The sequence below is a fragment of the Panthera pardus genome, unplaced genomic scaffold (genome assembly GCF_024362965.1).
Source record: "Panthera pardus isolate Hobbes unplaced genomic scaffold, ASM2436296v1 HiC_scaffold_11, whole genome shotgun sequence".
Lineage (NCBI taxonomy): Eukaryota > Metazoa > Chordata > Mammalia > Carnivora > Felidae > Panthera > Panthera pardus.
Window position 1 is genome coordinate 33,698,231 of NW_026526666.1, and position 25,147 is coordinate 33,723,377.

At 37.0% G+C, this 25,147-nt stretch overlaps 1 protein-coding gene across 2 annotated transcripts in view; it reads left to right on the forward strand.

Annotated features, from left to right (window-relative positions):
• SELENOF (selenoprotein F) overlaps positions 1-22,267 on the forward strand; it is a 58,086-nt gene extending 35,819 nt beyond the window's left edge. The window contains exons 4-5 of one of the 2 annotated variants that reach the window (XM_019414059.2): positions 19,008-19,057; positions 21,392-22,267. In XM_019414059.2, the coding sequence (XP_019269604.1) occupies positions 19,008-19,057; positions 21,392-21,523 (182 nt within the window). In that variant the 3' untranslated portion in view covers positions 21,524-22,267. The remainder of the gene's footprint in view (positions 1-19,007; positions 19,058-21,391) is intronic. The other variant, XM_019414061.2, reaches the window with a different exon arrangement.
• Positions 22,268-25,147: the final 2,880 nt, after the last annotated feature.

Consider the following 25,147-nt stretch of genomic DNA (forward strand, 5'->3'; position numbering starts at 1 on the left):
GGAAGGAAAGAGAGAGAATCCCATACAGTCTTCATGCTGTCGTCATAGAGCCCGAATGTGGGGCTCAATCCCATGAACCATGAGATTATGACCTAAGCCGAAATCAAGAGTTGGTTGCTCAACCAATTGAACCACCCAGGTCTCCCTTACTTCTTTTGTAACAATTTTTATGCCTTTTATTTCTTTTTCTTGTCTGATTGCTACAGCTAGGACCTCCAGTACTAGGTGGAAGAAAAGTGGCAAGACAGGAAGTAGGCATCCTTTTCTTGTTTTGGATCTTGGAGGAAAAACTTTCACCATTGTGTACGATGTTAGCTTTAGGTTTTTATATAATGGCCTTTATTATGTTGAGGTATGATCCCTCTAAACCCACTTTGTTGAGCATTTTTATCCTGAGCAATGTTGTACTTTGTCAAAGAATGACTTTTCTGTCTTTGTTGAGATGATCATTTGGTTTTTATCGTTTCTGTCATTAATGTGGTATACCAAAGTGACTGATTTGTGAATATTGAACCCTCCTTGCATCCCCTAGAATAAATTTCACTTGACTGTGGTGAACGATCCTTTTAATGTATTGTCGAATGATTGAATAATAATGTGTTGAATACTTTTGCATCTGTGTTAATCAGGGATATTAGCCTGTAATTTACTTTTTTGTAGTGTCTTTGTTTTGGTATCAGGGTAACACTGTCCTAGTGGAAAGTATTTGGAAGCTTTCCTTCTTCCTCTCTTTTTTGAGGATAGTTATTAAATCTTGAAATGTTTGGCAGAATTCACCTATGGAGCCATCTGGTCCTTGAGTCTTGTTTGTTGGAAGTTTTTTTGATTACCATTTCAGTTCCCTTACAAGTTAATTGGTCTGTTCAGGTTTTCTGTTTTATTTCCTGATTGAATTTTAGAAGATTGTATGTTCCTAGGACACTATCCATTTCTTCTAGGTTGTCCAACTTGTTGGCATATTAATTTTTCATAGTATTTTCTTAAAATCTTTTGTTTTTCTGTGTGTTAGTTATTCTCTCATTTCTGATTTTATTTTGAGTCCTCTCTCTTTTTTTCTTGATGAGTATGGCTAAAGGTTTGTAAATTTTGTTTCTTTCCAGAGATCCAACTCTTGGTTTCGTTGATCTTTTCTGTTGTGTTTTTATCTCTATTTATTCCTGCTCTTATCTTGATTTTTTTTTTCTTCTAACCTTTTGTTTTTCTTTTTGTACTTTAGGTGTAAGGTTAGACTGTTTGAGGCTTTTATTGTCTTGTTTACACAGCAGCCTATATTGCTATAAAGTTTCCTCTTGGTGGGCTCCTGGGTGGCTCAGTCATTAAGCATCTGACTTGTGCTCAAGTGATGATCTCATAGTTCGTGAGCTCAAACCCCACTTTGTCTCTCTCTCCTTCTCTCCCCCAACTCCCCTGTTCTCTGTCTCTTTGCCCGTCCTGGGATTCTCTTTGTGTCCCTCACTTACTTGCACCCTCTCTCTCTCAGAAAAAAAATAATAATAAATAAAAATTTCCCTCTTAGAATTGCTTTTGCTGCAGCCCACAGATTTTGAACCATTATGTTTTCCTTTTCATTTGTCTTTATGTATTTTTTTTTTTATTTCCTCTTTGCTTTCTTCATTGATCCATTGGTTATTTAGAAGCATGTCATTTAGCCTCCATGTGTTTGTGTGTTTTTAGTTTTTTGGTGTATGATTTATTTCTAGCTTCCTTGTGATTGGAAAAGATGTGTGATATGTTTTCAATCTTAAATAAATGGAGACTTCTTTTGTGGCCTAATGTGATATATCCTGGAGAATGTTTCATGTGCACTCGAATGTGTATTCTGTTTGTGAATGGAATGTTCTGTAGATATGTTAAACTCATCCAGTCTAGTATGTCCTTCAAAGATGCTTTTTCCTTATTGATTTTCTGCCTGGATGATCTATCCATTTATGTAATTGGGGTGTTAAAGTCTCCTACTCTTACTGTATTACTGTCAGTCTCTCCTTTTATTTGCTTTATTATTGTCAGTCTCTCCTAATATTTGCTTTATGTATTTAGGTGCTCCATTGCTGGGTGCATAGATATTTATAATTGTTAGTTCCTCTTATTGGATTGATTCTTTTATCATTATGTAATATCCGTCTTTGTTTCTTGTTAGAGTCTTTGTTTGATAGTCTATTTTGTCTGATAAAAATGTTGCTACCCAGGCTTTTTTTTCTCACTTGATTTGCATGGAATATCTTTTTCCATCCCTTCACATTCAGTCTGTATGTGTGTTTAGATGTGAAGTGAGGTCTTGTCAGTGGCATATTGATGGGTCTTGGTTTTTGTTTTGTTTTGTTTCTATCCATTTTGCCACCCTAGGTCTTTAGATTGGAGCATTTAGTCCATTTACATTTAAAGTAGTTATAGGTAGCTATGTACTTGTCATTTTATTGTGCTTTTGGTTTTTATAGTTCTTCTCTTTCTTACCTTGCTCTCTGATGAATTATTATCTATAGTGTTTTGCTTGGCTTTCTTTCTCTTTATTTTTTGTGTATCTGTTTTGGGTTTGGGGTTTGTAGTTACAATGAGGTTCATATATAATATCCTAAGTTTATAGCAGTCTGTATTCATTTCTTTATTGTGTTTTTGTTTTTACTTTTTAATTAAGGCCTTTTCCACTTAAGTCCCTTTAACATTTCTTGTAAGTCTGATGTAGTACTGATAAACTCCTTTAATTTTGCTTGGGAAGTTCTTGGTCTTTGCTTCAATTCTGAATGATAATTTTACCATATCGAATATTCTTGGTGGTAGGTTGTGGGTGGGGTGGTTTTCTTGTTTTCCCTCTCTGGACTTTGATTATATCATGCCACTGCTTTCTGGCCTGTAGTGTTTCTGCTGAAAATTCAGCTGATAGCTTTATGGAGTTTCCCTTGTATGTAATTTTTCACTTTCTTGCTGCTTTAATGTTTTTCCCTTATCTTAAACCTTTGACATTTTTATTATTCTGTGTCCTGGTGTGGATCTCCTTAGGTTCATCTTGTTTTGAACTCTCTGTGCTTCCTGAACCTGAATGTCTGTTTCCTTCCCTATGTTATGGAAGTTTTCAACTATTATTTCTTAAGTTTTCTGCTCTTTTTCTCTCTCCTTCTAGGACCCTTGTAATGCAAATGTTTGCTGCAAACAGTTCCTGTTATCAAAGAGATCCCTTAATATCATCATTTTTTTAGTTTTATTTATTTTTTTATTATTTTTCATTTTTTAAAAAAAATTTTTTAATGTTTATTTATTTTTGAGAGAGAGACAGAGTGTGAGCAAGGGAGGGGCAGAGAGAGAGAGACACACACAGAATCCTAAGCAGGCTCCAGGCTCCGAGCTGTCAGCACAGAGCGCAAACCAGGTCTCAAACCCATGAACCGGGAGAGCATGACCTGAGCCGAAGTCGGATGCTTTACCGACTGAGCCACCCAAGTGCCCCTTAAGTTTTATTTATTTAAGTACTCTCTACACCCAACATGAGGCCTGAACTCACAACCCCAAGATCAAGAGTCATACTCTTTTCAGACTGAGCCAGCCAGGCACCGCTCTATGCACTTTTAAAATTCTTTTTTGGGGCACCTGAGTGGCTCAGTCAGTTAAGCATCCCACTTCAGCTCAGGTCATGATCTCATGGTCTGTCAGTTCGAGCCCTGCATCAGGCTCTGTGCTGACAGCTCAGACCCTGGAGTCTGCTTCAGATTCTGTGTCTTCTTCTATCTCTGCCTCTCCCTCTCTCCCCCCCTCCCTCCCTCTCTCTCTCTCTTAAAAATAAAACATTAAAAAATAATAATTTAAAAAAATAAAATTATTTTCATTTTGCTATTCAGCTCAGTTGCTTTCTGTAGCAGTTAAGGTCTTCCAGATCATTAAACCATTCTTCTGCATCTGCCAACCTACTGTTGATGCCTCCTAATGTATTTTTCATTTCAGTTATTGTATTCTTCAACTCTAATTGGTTCTTACATTTTCTCCTTTTTGAAGTTCTCAGTTCTTCCATTCTTCTCTGCAATCCAGTAAGCATCTTTATGATTAAACTCTGTCAGCCACAAGGCTTGTCTGTGTTTCATTTAGTCTTTCCCTGATGTTCTGTCTTATTCTTTCATTGGGAGCATATTCTTCTGTCTCTCCACTTTGCTTTACTTTCTGTGCTTGTTTCTGTGGATTAGGCAGAACAGCTACTTCTTAACTTGCAAGAACGGTCTTGTGTATTGTCATCCCCTGTGTAGACTGTGAAGCTGATCAAATGCATGCTGAGGTGTCCTGGGGCCCTCCAGAGGGTGCCCTGGCAAAGCAGCTTGATTCAAGGTGGGGCATGTGCCTGGGGGTCCCATGGTATTCTGTGTACATGGCATTTTGGTAAGACATCTGTAGGTGAAGTGGGCTTGGTCAAGGTGGTCCTGGAGCTCTCTGTGTAGAGGGTGCCCTGGAAGGAGATCTGAAACCACAGTGGGTGTTGGTTGTTGCTATCCCAGGGCTCTCCAGGTAGAAAGTATCCTGGTAAGACAGCTGAAGCTGAAGCGGGTGTAAGCCAGAGTGTCCCAGAATGTTCAGTGCAGGGAGTGTCCTGGCAGAGGACTGGATCTGGGCCAACATGCGCGGGGGGTTCCAAGAGCTGAAGCAGGTGAGAGCCAGGCGTCCCCAGTGCACTGTGTGCTGGGGGTGCTCTAGGAAGCCATTTGAAGCCAAAGAGGTTGTGAGCCCAGAGTGCTGCATCACCTTGGCACAACTGCTAGATCTATAGTGAACATCAGCTAGGGGTGTCCCAGAGTGCACTGTGCTAGAGCTGCTTGGTGGGGTGGTTGGGGCTGATGTGGGCTCTGGGGCTCACTGAAGCAGCAGGCTGGTTAGGGTACCTGGACCCTCTTTCCATCCAAGCTATCCAAGTTGAAGGAGAACATAAACCATGGTACTGCCCAGCCCCTCCAGCCTGGAGAGAGTACCAGCAGCAATCCTACCATTTGGCAGTGTTCTAGTGCTGGATCTTGAAATTCTGGTAAACCTTTAAACCCATTTTTTGTCTATACCCCAGGGTTTCTGTGGCTGGTGTGGGATGGGAGCCCTGGTCTTGTTTGCACTGTCACAGTGGAAAGGGAATGTAAACCATGGCGCTCACCCCCTATTTTGACCCAGACAGAGTTCCAGCAGCTTCCTCACTGTTTGGCAAGGTTCTGGAGCTAGTTCCTTGAAGTTCTAGTTGCTGTTTTAAACCTTGGCTCTTTTTCTGTGCCTCAAGGGATCCGGGGCTACCGTGGGCTAGGGGCCAGTGCAGCAGGCTATCCACAGGGCAGATGAATCTACTTAACCCTCAGTACTATCCCTCCCCACTGCAGTTCCTTAGTGTCTCTTCTCCTGCCATTCTCTATGTGGTCTCTATCTTGTGTTCTGCAGAAGCTGTTCTTTTCAGCCCTCAGTTCTTTTTGTTGTGTCCATGGCCATGGTGAAGGTGAGTTCACGATCTTCCGGAGTCGCCATCTTGGACCAGAACTCTTCCTGTACCATATTTACTTTATCCATTCGTTTATCAGTGGACACTTGGGTAGCTTCCGCATCTAGGCTATGATAAGTAACGTTGCAGTAAACAAAGAGAGTGCATATATATCTTTTCAAAATAGTGTTTTGTTTCTTTGAGTAAATACCCTGTAGTGGAATAACTGGATCGTATGGTGTTTCTGTTTAATTTTTTGAGGAACCTCCATACTGTTTTCCCATCAGCAGTGCATGAGTGGAAAGTTCCCTTTTCTTCACATCATAGCCAACAGTTATTTCTTACCATTTTCATATTAGGCACTCTGGTGTGAGGTGATGTCATTATGGATTTGATTTTGCATTTCCCTCGTGATTAGTGATATTCAGCATCTTTTATATGTGTTTGCCCTGCGTATGTCTTCTTTGGCAAAATGCCTGTTTAGGTCCTCTGCCCGTTTTTTAATCGGATTGTTTGATTTTTGGTGTTGAGTAGTGTAATTGCTTTATATAATTTGGATAGTAACCACTTCTCATGTATGTCATTTGCAGATCTCCTGTTCACTAGGTTGCCCTTTTGTTTTATAGATAGTTTTCTATGCTGTGCAAAGACTTTTTGTTTTAGTGTAGTCCTAACAATTTATTTTTCTTTCCTTCACCTGAGGAGACATTTCCATAAATATGTTGCTAAGGCCAATATCTGAGAGATTATAGTCAGCGTTTTCTTTTAGGAGTTTAATGATTTTGGGTCTCACATTTAGGTCCTTAGTCCATTTTGAGTTTTTCCCTATGAATGGTGTAAGAAACTGGTCCAGTTTATTAATTCTTTTGCATATATGTGTCTAGTTTTCCCAGTACCATTTATTGAAGATACTTTTCCCATTGTATGTTTTGCCTCCTTTGTTATAGATTAATTCACTGTGTAAGCATGGGTTTATTTCTGGGTTCTCTGTCCTGTTCCATGATCTATGTGTCTGTTTTTGTGCCAGTACCATACTGTTTTGATTACTAACAGCTTTATCTTGAAATCTGGGATAGTGTTACCTCTAGTTTTGTTTTTCCTTCTGAAGATTGCTTTGGCTATTAAAGGTCTGTTACGGTTCTGAAAATTTTAGGATTATTTGTTCTATTTCTGTGAAAAATGCTATTGGTATTTAATAGGGATCCCATTGAATCTATAGATTGTTTTGGGTAGTATGGACATTTTTAACAATAGTAGTTCTTCCAAGTTTCTAGAGCACAAAATATCTTTCCATGTGTTTTTGTCATGTTCAGTTTCTTTCATCAGTGTCCTATAGTTTTCAGAATACAATATAGGTGTTTCACTTCAGTGGTTAAATTATTCCTAGGTATTTTATTATTTTTGGTTCAATTTAAATGGGATTGTTTTCTTAATTTCTCTTTCTGTGTATTAATTTTGTATCCTGAAAGTTTGCTGAATTTATCTGTTCAAATTGTTTTGGGTAGTCTTTAGTGTTTTTTGTTTTGTTTTGTTTTTAATGTTTGTTTATTTTTGAGAGAGCGCGCGTGCCTGAGTGGGGGAGGGGCAGAGAGAGGGAGACAGAATCAGAAGTAGGCTCCAGGCTCAGAGCTGTCAGCACAGAGCTCAACGTGGGGCTCCAACTCACAAACCAGGAGATCATGACCTGAGCCGAAGTCAGACGCTTAACCACCTGATCCACCCAGGCGCCCCAGTCTTTAGTGTTTTCTATATAAAGTATCATGTCAGGACACCTGCATGGCTCAGCATCCACCTCTTGATTTTGGCTCAGGTCATGAGATCAAGCCCCGGGTTAGGCGCTGCCCTGAGCATGGAGTCTGCTTATGATTCTCTCTCTCTTTCCCTCTTCTTCTACCCTTCCCCCATTCATGCATTCTCTCTCTCTTTCAAAAGAAAATTTTTATTAAATAAGGTATCCTGTCATCTGCAGATAGTGACAGTTTTACTTCTTTATGAATTTGGTTGTCCATTTTTTGGTCTGATTGCTACAGCTATGACTTCCAGTTCTATGTTGAGTAAAAGTTGTGAGTGTGGGGGCGCCTGGGTGGCTTTGTCGGTTAAGTGTCTGACTTCGGCTCAGGTCATGATCTCACGGTCTATGAGTTCGAGCCCCACGTCGGGCTCTGTGCTGAGAGCTCAGAGCCTGGAGCCTGCTTCAGATTCTGTGTCTTCCTCTCTCTCTGCCCCTCCCCTGTTCATGCTCTGTCTCTGTCTCATAAATAAACGTTAAAAAAAAAAAAAAAAAAGTTGTGAGTGTGGACATCCTTGTCTTGATCTTAGAGTAAAAGCTTTCAGTGTTTCACCATTGAGTGTGATGTTAGCTGTGACTTTTTCATATATGGCCTATATTATGTTGAAGTATTTTCCCTCTAAAACCCACTTTGTTTTGAGTTTGTATCATGAATGGATGTGGAATTTTGTCAAATGCCTTTTCTGCATCTATTGAGATGATCACAAGGTTTGTATCCTTCTTATTAATGTGATATATCACATTGATTTGTGAAAATTGAGCTGCTCTTGCATCCTTGGAACAAATCCCATTTGATCATAATGAGTGATCCTTTTAATGTATTGTTGCATGTGGTTTACTAATATTTTGGTGGGGATATTTGCATCTGTGTTCATCAGGAATATGAGCCTGTAGTTTCCTTGTTTCATGTGAGGGCAGTGCTGGCCTCAGAATATACGGCATTTGGAAGCTTTCCTTCCTCCTCTATTTTTTGGCAACGTTTGAGAATAGGTATTAAATCTTCCTTACATGTTTGATAGAATTCACTTGTGAGTCCGTCTGGTTCTGGACTTTTTTGTTGTTCATTGGGTGTTTTTAAATTATTCAGTCTCATCACACATGATTGGTCCGTTAAAATACATACTCTCTTTTCTCCCTAATTCTATTTTGGAACATTGTGTGTTGCTGGGAAGTTAGTTATTTTTCATAATATTCTCTTACAATTCTTTGTATTTCTGTGGTGTCAGTTGTTTTTTGTCCTTTATTTATAAATTTTACTTAAGTCCTCTCTTTCTTGATGAGTCTGGCTAAAGGTTTGTTAATTTTATTTATCTTTTCAGAGTACCAGCTTTTGGTTTCATTGGTGTTTTGGGTTTTTGGTTGTTTTTTTTTTTTTTTTTTTTTTTCCTATTGTTTTCGTGTTTCTATCTCATGTATTTCTACTCTAACCTTTATTCCCCTTCACTGACTTTGGGCTTTGTGTGTTCCTCTTTCTCTAGTTCCTTTAGGTGTAATGTTAGGTTTTTAGAGATTTTTCTTGTTTCTTGAGATAGGCCTAGATCTCTAAATTTCCCACTGAGTACGGCTTTTGCTCAATCCCAAAGATTTTGGACCATTGCATTTCCATTTTTATTTGTCTCCGTGTATTTTTTATTTCCTGGATTTTTTTTTTTTTTTTTTTTTTTAGTTGACCCATTGGTTGTTTAATAGCATGTTTTTTAACCTCCATGTATTTTGCTTTTTCAAGTTTTTTTTTTCTTGTAGTTCATTTCTAGTTTCATACTTTTATTGTCAGAAAAGATTCAGGATATGATTTCAGACTTCTAAAATTATTTAAACCTGTTTGTGGCCTAAGATGATCCGCCAGGAGAATGTAACATGTGCACTTGAATGTATATTCTGCAGTTTTGAGGTAGAATATTCTGTGTATATTTGTTAGGTCTATCTGGTCTAATGTGTCATTCAAAGCCACTTTTTCCTTGTTGATTTTATGTCCAAATGTTTTATGAATTGATATAAGTGGGGTGTTTAAGTCACCTATCATATTATTACCAATTTCTTACTTTATGCCTGTTAATATTTGTTTTATGTATTTAGGTGCTCCTATTTTGGGTGCAGAGATATTTGTAATTCTTAAATTCTCTTGTTGAAGTGATTATTTTATCATTATGTAATTCCCTTTGTCTCTTGCTGCAGTCTTTGACAAAAGTATTGCTACCCCGACTTTTTTTTCCCCTTGCATTTGCATAGAGTATCTTTACTCTTACCTTCACTTTCACTCTGTATGTCCTTAGGTCTGAAGAGTCTCTTGTAAACCACATATAGATCGGTCTTCCCCCCCCCCCCCCCCCCCCCGCCCCCCCATTCAGTCACCCTGTGTCTTTTGATTGGAGCATTTAATCCATTTACATTTAAATTAATTATTCATAGGTATGTATTTTCTTTGTTAATTGCTTTGCGTTTTGTAGTTCTCTGTTCTCTGTCGCTTTTTGGTTTAATGGCTTTAGTGTTATGCTTGGATTCCTTTTGATTTTGTATGTATATCACAGATTTATTTTTAGGTACCATTGGGTTCATATATAACATTCTCTGTGTATAGCATTCTGTGTAAAGTTGATGACCACTTATATTTGAACATGTGCTCAAAAGCATTCAAAAGCACTAAAAGCACTGTTTTTAACCTCCCTTTCCACATTTCGTGTGTATGATTTCATATTTTACATCTTTTTGTGTATCCCTTGACTAATTTTTTTTAATGTTTATTTATTTTTGAGAGTAAGAGAGAGAGCACGAGTTGGGGAGGGAGAAGGACAGAGGGTCCAAAGAAGGCTTTGTCTTGATAGCAGAGAACCTGATGTGGATGTAGATGTGACGCTCCAACTCACGAACCACAAGATCATGACCTGAACCAAAGTTGGATGTTATCTGACTGAGCCACCCAGACACCCTTCCCTTGACTAATTTTTGTAGATGTAATTGATTTTACTACTTCTGTGTTTTAATCTCCATACTGGCTTTAAAGTATTTAATCTACTACCTTTACTATATGTTTGCTTTTACCTTTGAGAATTTTTCCTTTCCTAGTTTTCTTCTCATTGTGGCCTTTTCTTTCTGCTTAAGGAAATCTCTATCATTTTTTGTGAGACTAGTTAACTGGTGAACTCCTTTAACTTTTGTCTGGGAAATTATTTCTGTTTCTAAATGATAACCTTACTGCCTATTCTTGATTGAAGGTTGTTCCCTTTCAGTACGTTGAGTATATCATGCCACTTCCTTCGGGCCTCAAATTTTCTTGTGAAAAATGGGATTTCCCTGATCATAACTTGCTGCTTCTAAGATTCTCTCTTTATCTTTAGTCTTTGATACTTTAATTATTATAGGTCTTGGTGCAGACCTCCTTAGATTTACCTTGTTAGGGGCTCTGCATGCTTCCTGGATCTGGCTGTTTCTTTCCTTTCCCAGGTTAGGGAAGTTTTCAACTATAATTTTTTTTAAGAAGTTTTCTGACCCCTTGTTTTTCTTTTCTTTTTCTGGCATCCCTATAATATGAATGTGTTACAGTGGATGACAATGAAAATTTCCTTTAACCAGTTCTCATTTCTTCTTTTGATGTTCAGTTTTGTTGCTTTCCATTACCTTGTCTTCCTGATTACTGATCCATTCTTCTTCATTCTGTTATCTGTTGATTCCTTCTAGTATATTTTTCATTTTAGTTATTGACTTCTTCGATTCTGACTGGTTTTTATATTTTCTCTTTGTTGAAGTTCTCACTGTCTTCGTCTACTCTTCTCAAGTAGTATCTTTATGACCATTACTTTAAAGCTTCATCAGACATATTGTTTATTTGTTTCATTTAGCTCTTTCACTGTGATTTTTGTTCTGTTCTTTCATTTAGGACATATGCCTCGGTCTCCTCATTTTGTCTTACTCTGTATTTGTGTATATTAGGTATGTCAGCTATAGCTTTTGGTCTTGGAAAGCAGTAACCTTGTGTAGAAGTGGTATTGCAGTGCCCTATGGTGCAGTCCATTCTTTTCACCAGAATCAGGTGCTCCATGGGTGTCTCCTCTGTGGGCTGCATGTGCCCTCCTTATTATGGTTGAGCTGTGATTGCCTTCCATTCAGCTGATCACAGTCACCCACTTTGCCCACTGTGGGCGCACCGGAACAAGATTTGTTCCCTGTGCTATTAGAGGTCCCTCTATAGCTGATGTGGCCTCATTGGTGGGTGGGGCCAGCAGTCATCCTACTTGTGTGCAGTTAGCCTCTCTGCCACAGCTACAAGCACACTGAAGAACAGGGCTTCCTGCCTGTTCAACCACTAAGAGGCTCAGCTTCATGAACTACAGGCATGCTGGTGTGAGGGGTTATCTCTCCCCTTCCCCAGCATAGGAGTCACTTTGGAGTGGCCCTGTCGACCTAATGATTTATCACTTGTGGTAGCATAACTAATAATAATTCCTTCTCAAGCATGAGTCTTGCAATGTTAAACGTATCTGTGTCTCAAAAAAAAAAATCAATTTTCCCAAATTTTGCAGGTCTCGGCAGACTTGTTGTGAAAAGTTAAATAAAAATTTTCAGCTTACCAGCAACAAGTTCTCTGCTACAAGTATTGAACTCTTTTGTAGTATGGAAACAGCCATACTACAGTATTTAAATGAGTAAGTGTGGCTTTGTTCCAGTAAAACTGTATTTATTAAAGCAACAGGCTAGACTTTGGCCCTCAGACCATAGTTTGCCAGTTCCATATTAGAATCAGATACCTTTAGGGGCACCTGGTGCTCAGTCAGTTGAGCGTCCCAACTGTTGATTTCAGCTCAGGTCATGATCTCGTGGTTCATGAGTTTGAGCCCTGTGTGCTCCATGGTGGCAGTGTGGAGCCTGCTTGGGATCATCTCTGCTTCTCTCTCTCGCTCTCAAAATTAATTAATTTTTTAGAAAAAGGATATACCTTTGGAGGCAGAAAAAAATTTAAAGTAATACAGAACTGAGATAGGACATAGGCTTTCACTTCTCATACTAACTGTGATTGATTGGTAGTGATGGCTAGGATTATGGTGCTACGTTGGAGTTTTGCTAGCAGTATCATTCTTTAGTATTAGCTTCATCAGTTTTTCTCATTTCTAAAATGGGTAATAGATGGTATAAAATTATAATACCTATATAATAAGATTGTTTTGAGGATTAAGTATCACACATAAATTACTTAGTATGTGTGGCACCAACAAATACAGAGTAAACCATTCACTAATTCTGTGAGTACTTAACTGAGTGCTTACTGTGTGTCAAGCACTAGTTCAGTACTGAGGATATTAAATGGTAGGTATTGTCTTAACTCCAGCATTTGAAACTTTTCCTTTCATTTGTTTGAATTTCTTACCTCCTAGTTTCTCCTACATCTAACAGCCTTTCCATTCTCCTTTCCTGGCATCTCATCTACCACCCACCTTTCAAATACTAGTTGCAGTCAAGGTCTAACTTTATATTTTATTTTCTTACTCCCTTGAATGTCCCACTCCCTCAGTTCCAATTACAGTATTTACCTAATGACTCCTAATCTGTATTTTTAGGTCACACCTTTCTGCTGTTACAAATCACATTTTTAAAAAAATTTTTAAATGTTTATTTTTGAGAGAAACAGCACAAGCGGGAAGGGGCAGAGAGAGAGAGAGGCACAGAATTGGAAGCAGCCTGCAGGCTCTGAGCTGTTAACACAGAGCCCAAGGTGGGGGGGAGCTCAAACCCACGAGTCATGACCTGAGCCGAAGTTCAATGTGTGACCAATTGAGCCACCCAGGTGCCTCAGAAATCACATTTCTGACTGCAAATGAACAATTTTGTTTGTATGATCTCATGGGTACCTTAAGCCTATTTACATATGAATCATCAGATCTTGTTAAATGTAGAATGTATATTTGGGGTGGATCCTGAGATTCTTCTTGCTAATATCCTACAGGCTGCAGGCCACATTTTTTAAGAAAAAAATTTTTAATGTTTATTTATTTTTGAGAGATACAGAGACAGAGTGTGAGCAAGGCAGGGGCAGAGAGAAAGGGAGACCGAATCCGGAACAGGCTCCAGGCTCTGAGCTGTCAGCACAGCTGAAGTCAGATGCTTAACCAGCTGAGCCACCCAGGTGCCCCTGCAGCCCACATTTTTGGTAAAAAGGCCTTAAACCCAGCATGTCCAAAAACTGAATTAATCCTCTTCTGAAAGTATACTATCTTCTGTCCTCTTTCTACAGATGTCAGTATCACCAAGCAAAAGCATAAAATAATCATGATTAACCTTTCTTTCACTTCTTTTACACGTTATATGCAGTTAATCACCAAATTGTCTCTTCTCCTCCTCAAGAACTTTCAAATCTCACTCCCTTGGCCTTCTCTAGGAATTTAATCAAGCCTTTGGCATCTTTCTCCAGAAGGATTAGTTACTTGTTATCTGGTCTAGGTATCACTGTTCCCTTTTCTTTCTTCTGTTGCATCTTCTACACAACTACCAAAAAGACCTTTCCCATTAGACATATTTGGTTTCTGTGGCCCTCTTGCTTAAAAGCCTTTATAGTTTACCCATCACATACAGAATAAATGTCAAATCCATAACATCATGTAGAAGACCCATCACAACGTGCTTTCTCTTTTCTAGTTCATGTCTCTAGTTCTTTGCAGTTCTCTGAACTCTGACCTCTTAAGTCTTTGCACACACTGCATGTTTCTCCTGACTTAGGCCCCTTCTCAGTTCTTCTGGCAAACTGCTCTTCATTCAAACATTGTTTTTGTGCGGCCTTTAGACAAAATTTTTCACTCCTTTATCTTCCACAGTTTCCATTATTTAATTTTATAATGTATTTATTTGCTTTGTTGGTCTTCTGCCTCTACCAAACTAGGAACTCCTTAAAGCACAGAGTTTTAATGTTTTTGGTCATTAATATGCCCAGAATCTATCTAATACTGTTCCTCGTATTAAGAAGAATTCAAATATTTATTGAGTGGATGAATGGATTTATGAAACTTACCTAATTTAAGGGTGCCCCACTTTTGACAGGTGGACTTCAAGTGAAAAGCTTGTGTGTACATTGGCTGATATATTCCTGATGAATTTATAGTCTTCAAACATTCTTTTTCTGACTTTATCATTCTGGACTAAGAAGTCATATATTTAGTTTGTCTTCATTATTGTACCTCCAGTCTCCTCAAGTTCTTTCAATTATTTAAGTTGCTCTTCTCTGGATATTTTTAAGTGCTTTTAAATTGTTTTGTTGGTGGAAATGCAAGCTGGTGCAGCCATTCTGGAAAACAGTATGGAGGTTCCTCAAAAAACTAAAAATAAAACTACCCTATGACCCAGCAATTGCACTACTAGGCATTTATCCAAGGGATACAGGTGTGCTGTTTCGAAGGGACACATGCACCCCCATGTTTCTAGCAGCACTATCAACAATAGCCAAAGTATGGAAAGAGCCCAAATGTCCATATATATGTATATACACACACACACATACATACATACATACATACATACATACATACATACATAGATACATACACACAATGGAGTATTACCCGGCAATCAAAAAGAATGAAATTTTGCTGTTTGCAACTACGTGGATGGAACTGGAGGTTATTATGCTAAGTGAAATTAGTCAGAGAAAGACAAAAATCTTATGACTTCACTCATATGAGGACTTTAAGAGACAAAACAGATGAGGATAAGGGAAGGGAAACAAAAATAATATAAAAACAGGAAGGGGAACAAAATGTAAAAGACTCTTAAATATGGAGAACAAACAGAGGGTTACTGGGAGGGTTGTGGGAGGAGGGATGGACTAAATGGGTAAGTGGCACTAAGGAATCTACTCCTGAAATCATTGTTGCACTATATGCTAACTAATTTGGATGTAAATTTAAAAAAATAAAACAAATTAAAAAAACATTGTCTTGTTGGGAGGACCCACATGACTCCTAATTCTACACTCCAGATGGTTTGTATACAATAGTATCTTTTCTTTATTTTAGATATACTCTTTTAGGTACCCAGAAGCTGTCTTGAGCAAAGTTGAGAATTCAGTTCTACTGTTTGTTGTTGTTGCTGTTGTTGTATTGTTGTTTCTGCATATGATGCAACATTTTTACTTAGAATACATTCTGATTCAAATAGGTGTTTTTACTAACAGGAAAACATCAAATTGTCATTCCCTATAATTTCATGTGATAGCCACAAGTTTTAACCATACTTGCTATACGCCCTTATACTCAAATCTTAAAACCAGTACATTGTATGACTACTTGTGATGTGATCAAAAGCCTATCATTACAGGTAGTCAAGTATATTGTCTTTTTTCACTTATATTTTTACTTACTTTGAAACTACATTAATTCAAACATGTTTCTTTAACTTCGAGACTGTCCTTCCTATTATCCCATCATCCTCAATTTTATCTTCTTTTTGAAACGAGGATAGATTTTTTTTTTTAATTTTTGTTTATATTTAACTCTCAAGAGTCTGAATTACAGGAGTTCTGCAAGTTTCCCAAGAAATAATGTATAGCACAGCTAAGCTCTTATTTTTACAGGGTTGCTGCATAAATGACATGCTGATAAGAATCCAGAGTGAAAAGCTAAAATTTCATGTGTTGTCTAATCACTTCTGTATATTTGATCACTTTAAAGGATTATTCCTAAAACTGCCTTTATAACTGACAAATAAGTTGGCATAGGAACATTTTCTGGGGGTGCCTGAGTGGCTCAGTAGGTAGAGCATCCAACTCTGGATTTTTGGCTCAGGTCCTGGTCCCAGGACTGTAGGATTGAGCACCCTGTGGGGCTCTACTCAGAGCATGGAGCCTACTTATACTGTCATATAGCCCATCCTAGTGCCGTATGTACATAAAAGTAGTCAAGTTTATCTGTTAAAAGATTACTTCCCAGCTTGTAAAATGTGAGTTGCTACTACCGAGTATTTAACAGATATTCCCCTCATTCAAAATTAGGAGGCTTTATAGATCTGTGCTTAGCAAAGAGCAAAGAACTAGTGAAAATAGTCATTAGTGACATTAAATTTAAATTTGTTCATTTATTTCAGCCTATTAAAAATCTATTGAATAAATGAATGAACACTATTAAATGCACTAGGCTCTATTAAATGGATACAAAAAATATATATAAGAATAGTCCTTTTCCCCAGGCACCTTGATTTCGTGTCCAGCTTGATTTCAGGTCAGGTCGTGATCTCATGGTTTGTGGGATCGAGCCCCATGCAGACTGCAGGGACTCTGCTTGGGATTCTCTCTCTCTGCCCCTCCCCTGCTCACACTCTCTCTCAAAATGAATAAATGAACTTTAAAAAAACAACAACAACAACAACTTTAGAACAAAAAAAGAGTAGTCTTTTTCCCCAGAGAGATTTCTTAGGCAGTAGAGAACACACTTCAAGTTAAGCAGTGTTTTGCACAGGTGTGCATATAGCCTTTGCCAAAGGGATGGTATAAAATGCAACAGGATATCATGAGATCATTTTTGGGGATTCAGGAATCTGCAGAGTATTTGGACAAGGATGAAGTTGATAGAGAAGAAATCCTAATAAGCAGACTAATGACCAATTTTATTTTGAACTAAATTTTGTAGGGAAAATACAGATATGGGTCTTTTCCGACAAGTTCTTAACCTTAAAAAGAAAAACTATTTACCGCTCTTCGTTTTATATACTTGCGTTTAGGACAATAAAAGACCTTCGTAATGAAATGTGTATAGTGCTTGTTATTGCTAGTTAATTGTAAGTTTAAAAAGTAAGTTCTCAAAAGCATGTATGTCACCATAAAATCTAAGAACTCTCAAGTATCTAAGTGAAACATCTCACTTGAACAATTTAACGTGATCATTACTAAAAAATTGATAAAATATAGACCCTAAAAAGGAAAAGCATTCATTTGAAACTTCCCCAAGCCCTGTACTCCAGATATAACCCCCTATTAAAATAATAGTTAACATTTGTTTTAAATGGTTCTGTGTATTATACCAGGTATTTTATATATGCTGGGTTAATTTAAGATTTTGTATAGTGCTTCTGGCCTTTATTTACAAATATGAGTTTGCTTCTATGTCACTAAACAGATTAATTTTTAATGATTGGATGCATTCTATAATGTAGTCCATGTTATTAACATACTTATTAACCTGTAGTTTTTGTTACAAGTTTATATTTTTTTCCCCCAAGTTTCTAGATTTGGTTAGCAGGACCTTATATATTATAGATCTTTGCATTACTGTACAATTATTTCCTCAGAATCAATACCTAGAAGGGGACTTTCAGATTTAAAGAATATGTACATTTTAGGACTTCAGGTTCATTTTGTTAAGTACCTGTCTGGAAATATGTGTCCATTTATATTTCTCCCACAACCCCCAGAAAAATCCTTCTCTCCACCCCCTCTCTAACCCTAAAGGTGTTTAACTTTTGTCACTCTGAATGAGGCACTTCATTGTTTTGACATTTGATTTTTAGTGAGGTTGAACATTTATTTCAAATGTTTACGACCATCTGTATATTTGTACATTACATGCTCCTGTCCCTAGCCCATTTCTCCATCTAGTATGCATTTCTTAACTTAATAAGAACTCTTCCCTACATTACATGGTGGGCATTATTTTCCTAGGTATATTAGTGTTTTAATTTTGTTTCTAGTGGTGTTAGCTATCCTGAAGTTTTCATTTTTATAGAGGCATATCAATAAAGTATTTCCTTTATGGTCATGATTAGGAAAGGAATTTTATATTCCACATTCAAGTCATCTATTTTAAATACTATGGCAGTATTCTAAACTTGTAATGCTTCTCACAGTTGAAATTATTAGTGTGATTACCTATTTAGCATCTTTCTTCCTCACCAGACTGTAAACTCCATAAGAGCAGGAATCATGTTTTGTATAGCTTTATCTCTGTTGTCTGGCATACAGTTAGATATGCAATAAATATTTGTTGAATGAACTGAAAGTGTTAATCCATGTGGATTGAGATATATATGATAATAGAATAATACATAATAGATTATATATCTTACATTAGATATAAGATAGAAAAACAGGTGCCTGTATCCATTTTTTTCCCCAAATAGTTTGACAGTTTTCTCCAGTGTTTTGTTTTTGTTTGTTTGTTTGTTTGTTTCCCAGAGAGAGATCACAGGCACACAAGCAGGGGAGGGGCAGAGAGAGAATCCCAAGCAGGCTCTGTGCTGTCAGCACAGAGCCCAAGACAGGGCTCAATCTCATGAACCATGAGATTATGACCTGAGCCAAAATCAAGGGTGGGAGGCACCCCTCCAGTGTTTTGAATAATTCGCACACACACACAATCTTTCTCTCCTTCCCTCTCTGATTTGATAGTGTTACCATATTAAACAACTTATGCAGATATTTGAATTTCTCCAGATTTCATAATCTGTTTTACTATTCTAGTATCGGTATCACATAGTATGTTAACAATGGAACAAATTCTCCCATATTTCACTTTTTCTAAACTACCCTGACTTCTTACACATTTACTCTTCTCACAGAACTTTACTGCCATTTTGTCAAGCCCTTAGAATCCCATTGGAATTTGGGATTTTGATTAGTTTGAAACAACATCTTAAAATATTTATTCTTCCCATTGAATAATATGATGCCTTTCCACTTATTTATGTATTTTAATTTCCTTAGTTTTTTTTTTTTTTGTAGAAGATCTAATGTTTTATTGAGCTTATTTATACTTTTCGTATTAATCTTTGTAGCTAGCTTCAGTTTGGAAGTGAACAATTTGAATCTTTTTCTTTTTTCTTAAGCTTTCGTCAGGAGTGATAAACCCAAACTATTCAGAGGACTACAAATCAAGGTAAGAGGATTTTAATGGAATCCTTTTTTTTTTCCTTCAGTATTGTTTTCTGAATTAAAATATTTGAATACTTTTTTTTAATACCTTAGAGCAATTTTAGGTTTGCAGAAAAACTGATCCAAAAGTACACTGCTCCTATATATACTCCCTCCCTACTCTCACCTTACTTCATCCCCACTTCCCTTATTAACATCTTACATTGATGTGGTATAATTGATGAACCAATATTGATACAGTATTCATAAATTCTGTAGTTTGTATTAGGGTTTATTTTTTTATATTGTGTAGTTCTAGGAGTTTTGCCAAATATATATAATATCATGTATGTACCATTACAGTAGCCTACAGAATAGTTTCATTGCCCTAAAAATCTCCTGTGCTGTACCTATTCATACCTCCTCCCTGCCCCACCCCAAACCCTTGGTCACCCTTGGTGACCACTGATCTTACCACCTCTGTAGTTTTTTCATTTTCCAGAATGTCATATGGTTGGAATCATACAGTATGTAGCCTTTTCAGATTGGATCCCATATCTTCTTGTAGCTGGATAGCTCATTTCTTTTTAACAATAAATATTATTAATATTCTGTTGTACCATCATTTGTTTTTATATTCAGCAATGGAAGAACATTTGGGTCACTTCCAATTTTTGGCAATTACAAATAAAGCCACCATACACATTTTTGTATTGACATAACTTTTCAACTTGTTTAGATAATTACCTAGAAGCACAGTTGCTGGGTCACATAGTAAGCCTGTTTAGCTTTATAAGAAATCCCCAAACTGTCTTCTAAATTGGGTGTATCATGTTGCATTCCACTAGTTAGGATGAGAGTTTCTGTGACTCCACATCCTCACCAGCATCAAGTATAGTCAGTGCCTTGCATTTTAGCCATTCTAATAAGTACATAGTATTATCTCATAGTTTTAATTTGCAGTTCCCTAATTGAGCATCTTTTCATAAGCTTATTTGCCATCTATTTATCTTCTTTGGTATATCTGTTGATCTTTAGCCTACTTTTTAAAATTTTGTGATACATTAAGTTTATCATCTTAACTATAAAAATACAGTTCAGTAGTATTAAGTATATTCACCTTGTGCAACAAATCTGTAGACTTTTTTCATCTGGCAAAACAAACTCTATACCCATAAAACACTAATTCCCCCTCTCCTCCTCCCAGCCCTTGGCCAACCACCCTTCTGCTTTGTTTATGTGATTTTCACTACTTTAGATACCTTATAGGAGTTGAATCATGCAGTATTTGTCCTTTCATGGCTGACTTAATTCACTTAGCATCCAGGTTGAAGCATGCAACTGGATGTCTTTTTCTGCATCTACTGACGTATTTTTCCTATTTAGCCTATTGGGGACGATATATTACATCCATTGATTCTCAAATGTTGTGCCAGGCTTGTATACCTGGAATAAATCTAAATTGACCATGGCATATAATTCCTTTATACATTGTTAGATTTGACAATACCTGGTTGAGGATTTTTACAACTACATTCTACATGTTTATCTCTTGTAGACTAAAATGAGGTTTTGAATAGTCAAATCTTTTACTTTGTAGATAATTAATCAAAAATGATTACATAGTATTGTTATTGATTCATTAACCTAGAGGGCCTATATTTCTGAACTCCACAAATGGGTTGAGAATATACCAAATGCTGGTAATCACATCAGAGCTTGTCTCCAGCTCTAGAGTTCACAATCTAGAAAAACTAAAGCATAAATTGCTGAAAGGTCTAAGAGCTGCTTTCATCATCACTGCTACATCTTTAGTTATGTAGTTCTACTTAATTTAGCAATGAAGATTGATTTTGAAATGAATTGGGATATGTTTGTTGATGGTGTTGATCACATTTAGCCAGAGTTAGAATTTCTCCATTCTGTCAAAATATTAGTCAACTAATTATAACAACAACAAAATCATTGGATTTCTTAAAGAAAATTTAAAATCCAATACAGAATTCTGATAATTTGTGTGCACAGCCTACTTCCAGTCATTCTCATTTGGAACTTGTCTGCCTCCTCCTCTAAGTTTTAAGCTCATCTAGAGTTTAAGTGTATGCAATAAATATGTTACATTTAATCTTAAATCTCAAATGATCTTGCTACCAACAGGTGTTTTTCTTTTTAGAGGTAAATGTGATTTTCTCTTTTTTTTTTTTTTTTTTTTTGAAATCCCGGAAGACCTGTTGTGATGTCCTGTAAGCCTTATTTTTATTGAGTTAAGCTGGATTGAATTGGTTTGGGTTTGGGTTGAGGCTGAGAAGCCTCTTCCAAGCAGATAATAATGAATCATTATTGTCCTTCTTTTTTGTAGTATGTTCGTGGTTCAGACCCTGTATTAAAGCTTTTGGACGACAATGGGAACATTGCTGAAGAACTAAGCATCCTCAAGTGGAACACAGACAGTGTAGAGGAATTCCTGAGTGAAAAGTTGGAACGCATATAAATCTTGCTTCAATTTTGTCCTATCCTTTTGTGACTTTATCAAATGAAATATTATAGTACCTAGAGAATATTGTAGTTTTGCTTCCTTCTCTGTCTTTTTCCGTGAGGCATTAAACATCTAATTAACAGTTGAAGTGGCAGCACAGCTCACGTTACCCAGGGATTTGGCACGCTTAACAAAACTCATTTTTAATAAAGTTCCATCCTCCTATAGTTGTTGGGACCACTAACAAAATGCTTTGTAATAGACCTGTGGTCAATTAGGCAAATGATGGTTTGTAATAATTGGTCCAGTTTTACAAAGGACAGATTTTTAAATCAGGGAGGTTAATAAGGGAGAGGATTGCTGTGCCTCATCCATGTACTGTGTGCTCTTTGAAAGTAATAACAAAAAACTACAAAGCAAATAAGATAGACTGAGCCTCAACAGATTGCCTGATTCTCAGATTCTCTCATATTTTTGTAATACCCAGCTTTCCTTTGAATAGAAATGTTATAGTTTATAATGAATGTGTTGCGTTAAAACTTTATGGCTTCATTATTGTAAAACAGATTCAAGATCTACAGTAAGAGGGAAGCATTCACAACGATTTGCATTAATGAAGACTACACAGAAAACCTTCATGAGGATTTGTGTGGATCTGATGATATTTAGCAAATTTTTGTGCTTTACCTTCTTACAGAAAAGCCAATTTAGAAATGATTGTTTTTAAGACCAAAATATAAATAAAGTTTCAAAAATCAATGAGAATTTGAAATTCTGATTTGTTCTTTCATGTCTAAAAAATGATACATTTCTCAGTGTATTTTTTATGTTCTTTTCGTAGAAGCCCTCCCTTTTTTATCCAGATTATTAAAATGGCTACACTGCTTGAAACTTATAATTTATTGTGGGTAATGTTGCTTTATATTTGCAATTTTTTTATTTCTCTAAATTGCTTTCATCTGTGAACACATTTTTATTGATACCTTCTATAAGGAATATTTCAAAAGACAGAATTTTTATGCACTATTAAAAATGATTTTTCTTGGGGCACCTGAGTGGCTCAATTGGTTAAGCTTCGGCTCAGGTCCTCATCTCACAGTTTGTGAATTCAAACTCCACATCAGGCTCTGGGCTGAGCATGGAGCCTGCTTGGGATTCTCTCTCCCCCTTTCGCTCCCCCATATCCACATGTGTGTGCATGCTCTCACAGAAATAAACATTCATTTTTAAAAAATGATTTTTGTTGTTTGACCCTCTGTTTGATGGTCCACTCAGAACAACATTCATCCAAATGAATTTAGGTCATTTAAACCTCTTACTAACTTATCAAATTGGTCTAATCTTATTATGTCAGCTTAATCTTAGGATAAATTATTTTAATCTGGAAACTTTAAAAATAAATCGAGAATTAAACCATCTAAATGAAGGATATTTGGAAGTCTTTAAAGACAACTCTACCAGAAAACTGTATATAGAATATTTTAATAGAGATTGGTTAATTTTTACTAGCATTTTGTATCCTGTCCTATTTTAAATTAAGTATGTTTATTAAAGCCATGAAGAGAATAAACTCTAGGCAAGTTGGTTAATCAATATACGAGAAGTCTTGACAAACAGACTGTGATCTACCTTTGATCATTTAGAGTAATGGGAAGAACGATCATTGTGATAGTACAAGACCCTGGATAGTGTGGCACTAATTCCCAGTGGCTATTGTTACTTCAGAACAAGAGGCAGGGGAAGCAGTCATGGACAGTGGGAAAAGCACAAGGAGGTGCTGCCACATACAGATGAACAGTAGAAGGGGTGACATTTCAAAACTTCTGGATTGGCACAGGACACTAATTGGACTGCTGTCTGGGCAGGGAGAGCCAATTAAATGAGTATCTGGCATTGGTTTAAAAAAAAAAACAGTGACAAGAAGTTTAAGAAGTCCTTTTAAGTTATTATATTCAAGTTATTATGAGAGATCAAAAGAGGCTAAAGAACCCCACAGGATCTTAGAACTTGAAGTTCTTGAGTTGATGAATAGCCGTGTTTCTACCAAGCTCCACTATTTTAACTGTGAGGTTCACTGAATCAGCCAATTCTGACTTTTTCACCAGTTCCGACCAAAGGATACCTGAAAGCCCTTTTTAAAAAAAATGATTACCAGGAAAGAGAAAAATCCTGATCCAAAAGTGTCATTTTGTAGCCCAGTTCTGACATTTGATTAAGCTTATTTATGTTCACAAATATGAATATGTAATACTTGATACTTATAAACTTGTTCCCCCTGCCAAAGTGGTACATAAACCTAAAACAGTTTATCTCTAAATTCCTGAATTTGGCAAAAGCCTCATAAAAGGAACTACGAACAAAAACTAGCATTTCTTGTTTTAAGAGGATTTGAGGTTTAAAAGCTAATCTAAAATTAAAAGATACTAAAATGCAGAAAATGCTTTTGAAAGCAAATACTGCAAAACTTTGGAAAGTAAAATCAGCCTTACCTTGTACGTGAAAGCAAATACATGGAGAGAGGGGGTACAGGTTCCAGATAGGAGCACAGCTAGGTAAGTAGTTCTTTTACTTGAGAATTCTAAAGTGCATTCTAATTACATTCTGTGGTGACAGAGGACTTGTTCTGGGAGAAGGCCTGCATTTGTGCCCAAAAATTCAGACTAGACTTTTGCTGATTAAATATAAGCATTTTAGGGGTGCCTGGGTGATTCAGTTGGTTAAGCGTCTGACTTCAGCTCAGGTCATGATCTCGTGGTTCGTGAGTTCATGCCCTGCATCGGGCTCTGTGCTGACAGCTCAGAGCCTGGAGCCTGCTTTGGGTTCTGTCTCTGGCTCTCTCTCTCTGCCTTTCCTCCGCTCTCAGGCATGCTTGCTCGCTCTCTCGCTGTCAAAATTAAGCATTTTTTAAAAATGTAATAAAAAAGTAATAAAACTGTCTATAACCCCACAATCCTAATACCCAAGGCAGTTTTAAAGTCATTCACAGATGTGTGCAGAGCAGCAAAAAATTTGAATCCCCCAATGCACACATTCCTAGCTAAAGTCAAACAAGTGACACTGCCTTATTTCAGCTCTCATGCTGTAGACAAATAGCCTTTTCATAGTCTATTTAATGCCACGTTTTTTGTATTTTTGTGCTTTTTGTTGATTTAGCCTTTTAAAATGGCCCCCAAGCTGAGCACTAAAGTGCTGTCTAGTGTTCCTAATACGAGCAAAAAGGCTACAATGCACCTTATGGAAAAGAGGCATTTTAGAGTTTTGTTGAGGCATGAGTTACAGTGCTAGGGGCCGTGAGTTCAGTGGTGATAAAATCAACCGTATGCTTCAAGTGTCTTCAAATAGTAACACAAATAGGTTGACAAAAATTTTGTGACCAACGGCTTCCAGGAACTTAACCCTGCCTGTATGTCCCCTGAGAGCAAGGGTCTGTTACCTGTAAATTCAGCTTTGCAGCAACTTTATAGAACTACCATAAGTACTGGAAATGGACTGTTACTGTACATTTTTATTGAGATACAATTCACATTACCCGCTTAGAGTATGCAATTCAGTGTTTTTTTAGTATATTCACAGAATTGTGCAATCATCATCCACTAAATTTAGAACATTTTCATCATCTCAAAAAGAATTCCTATACCT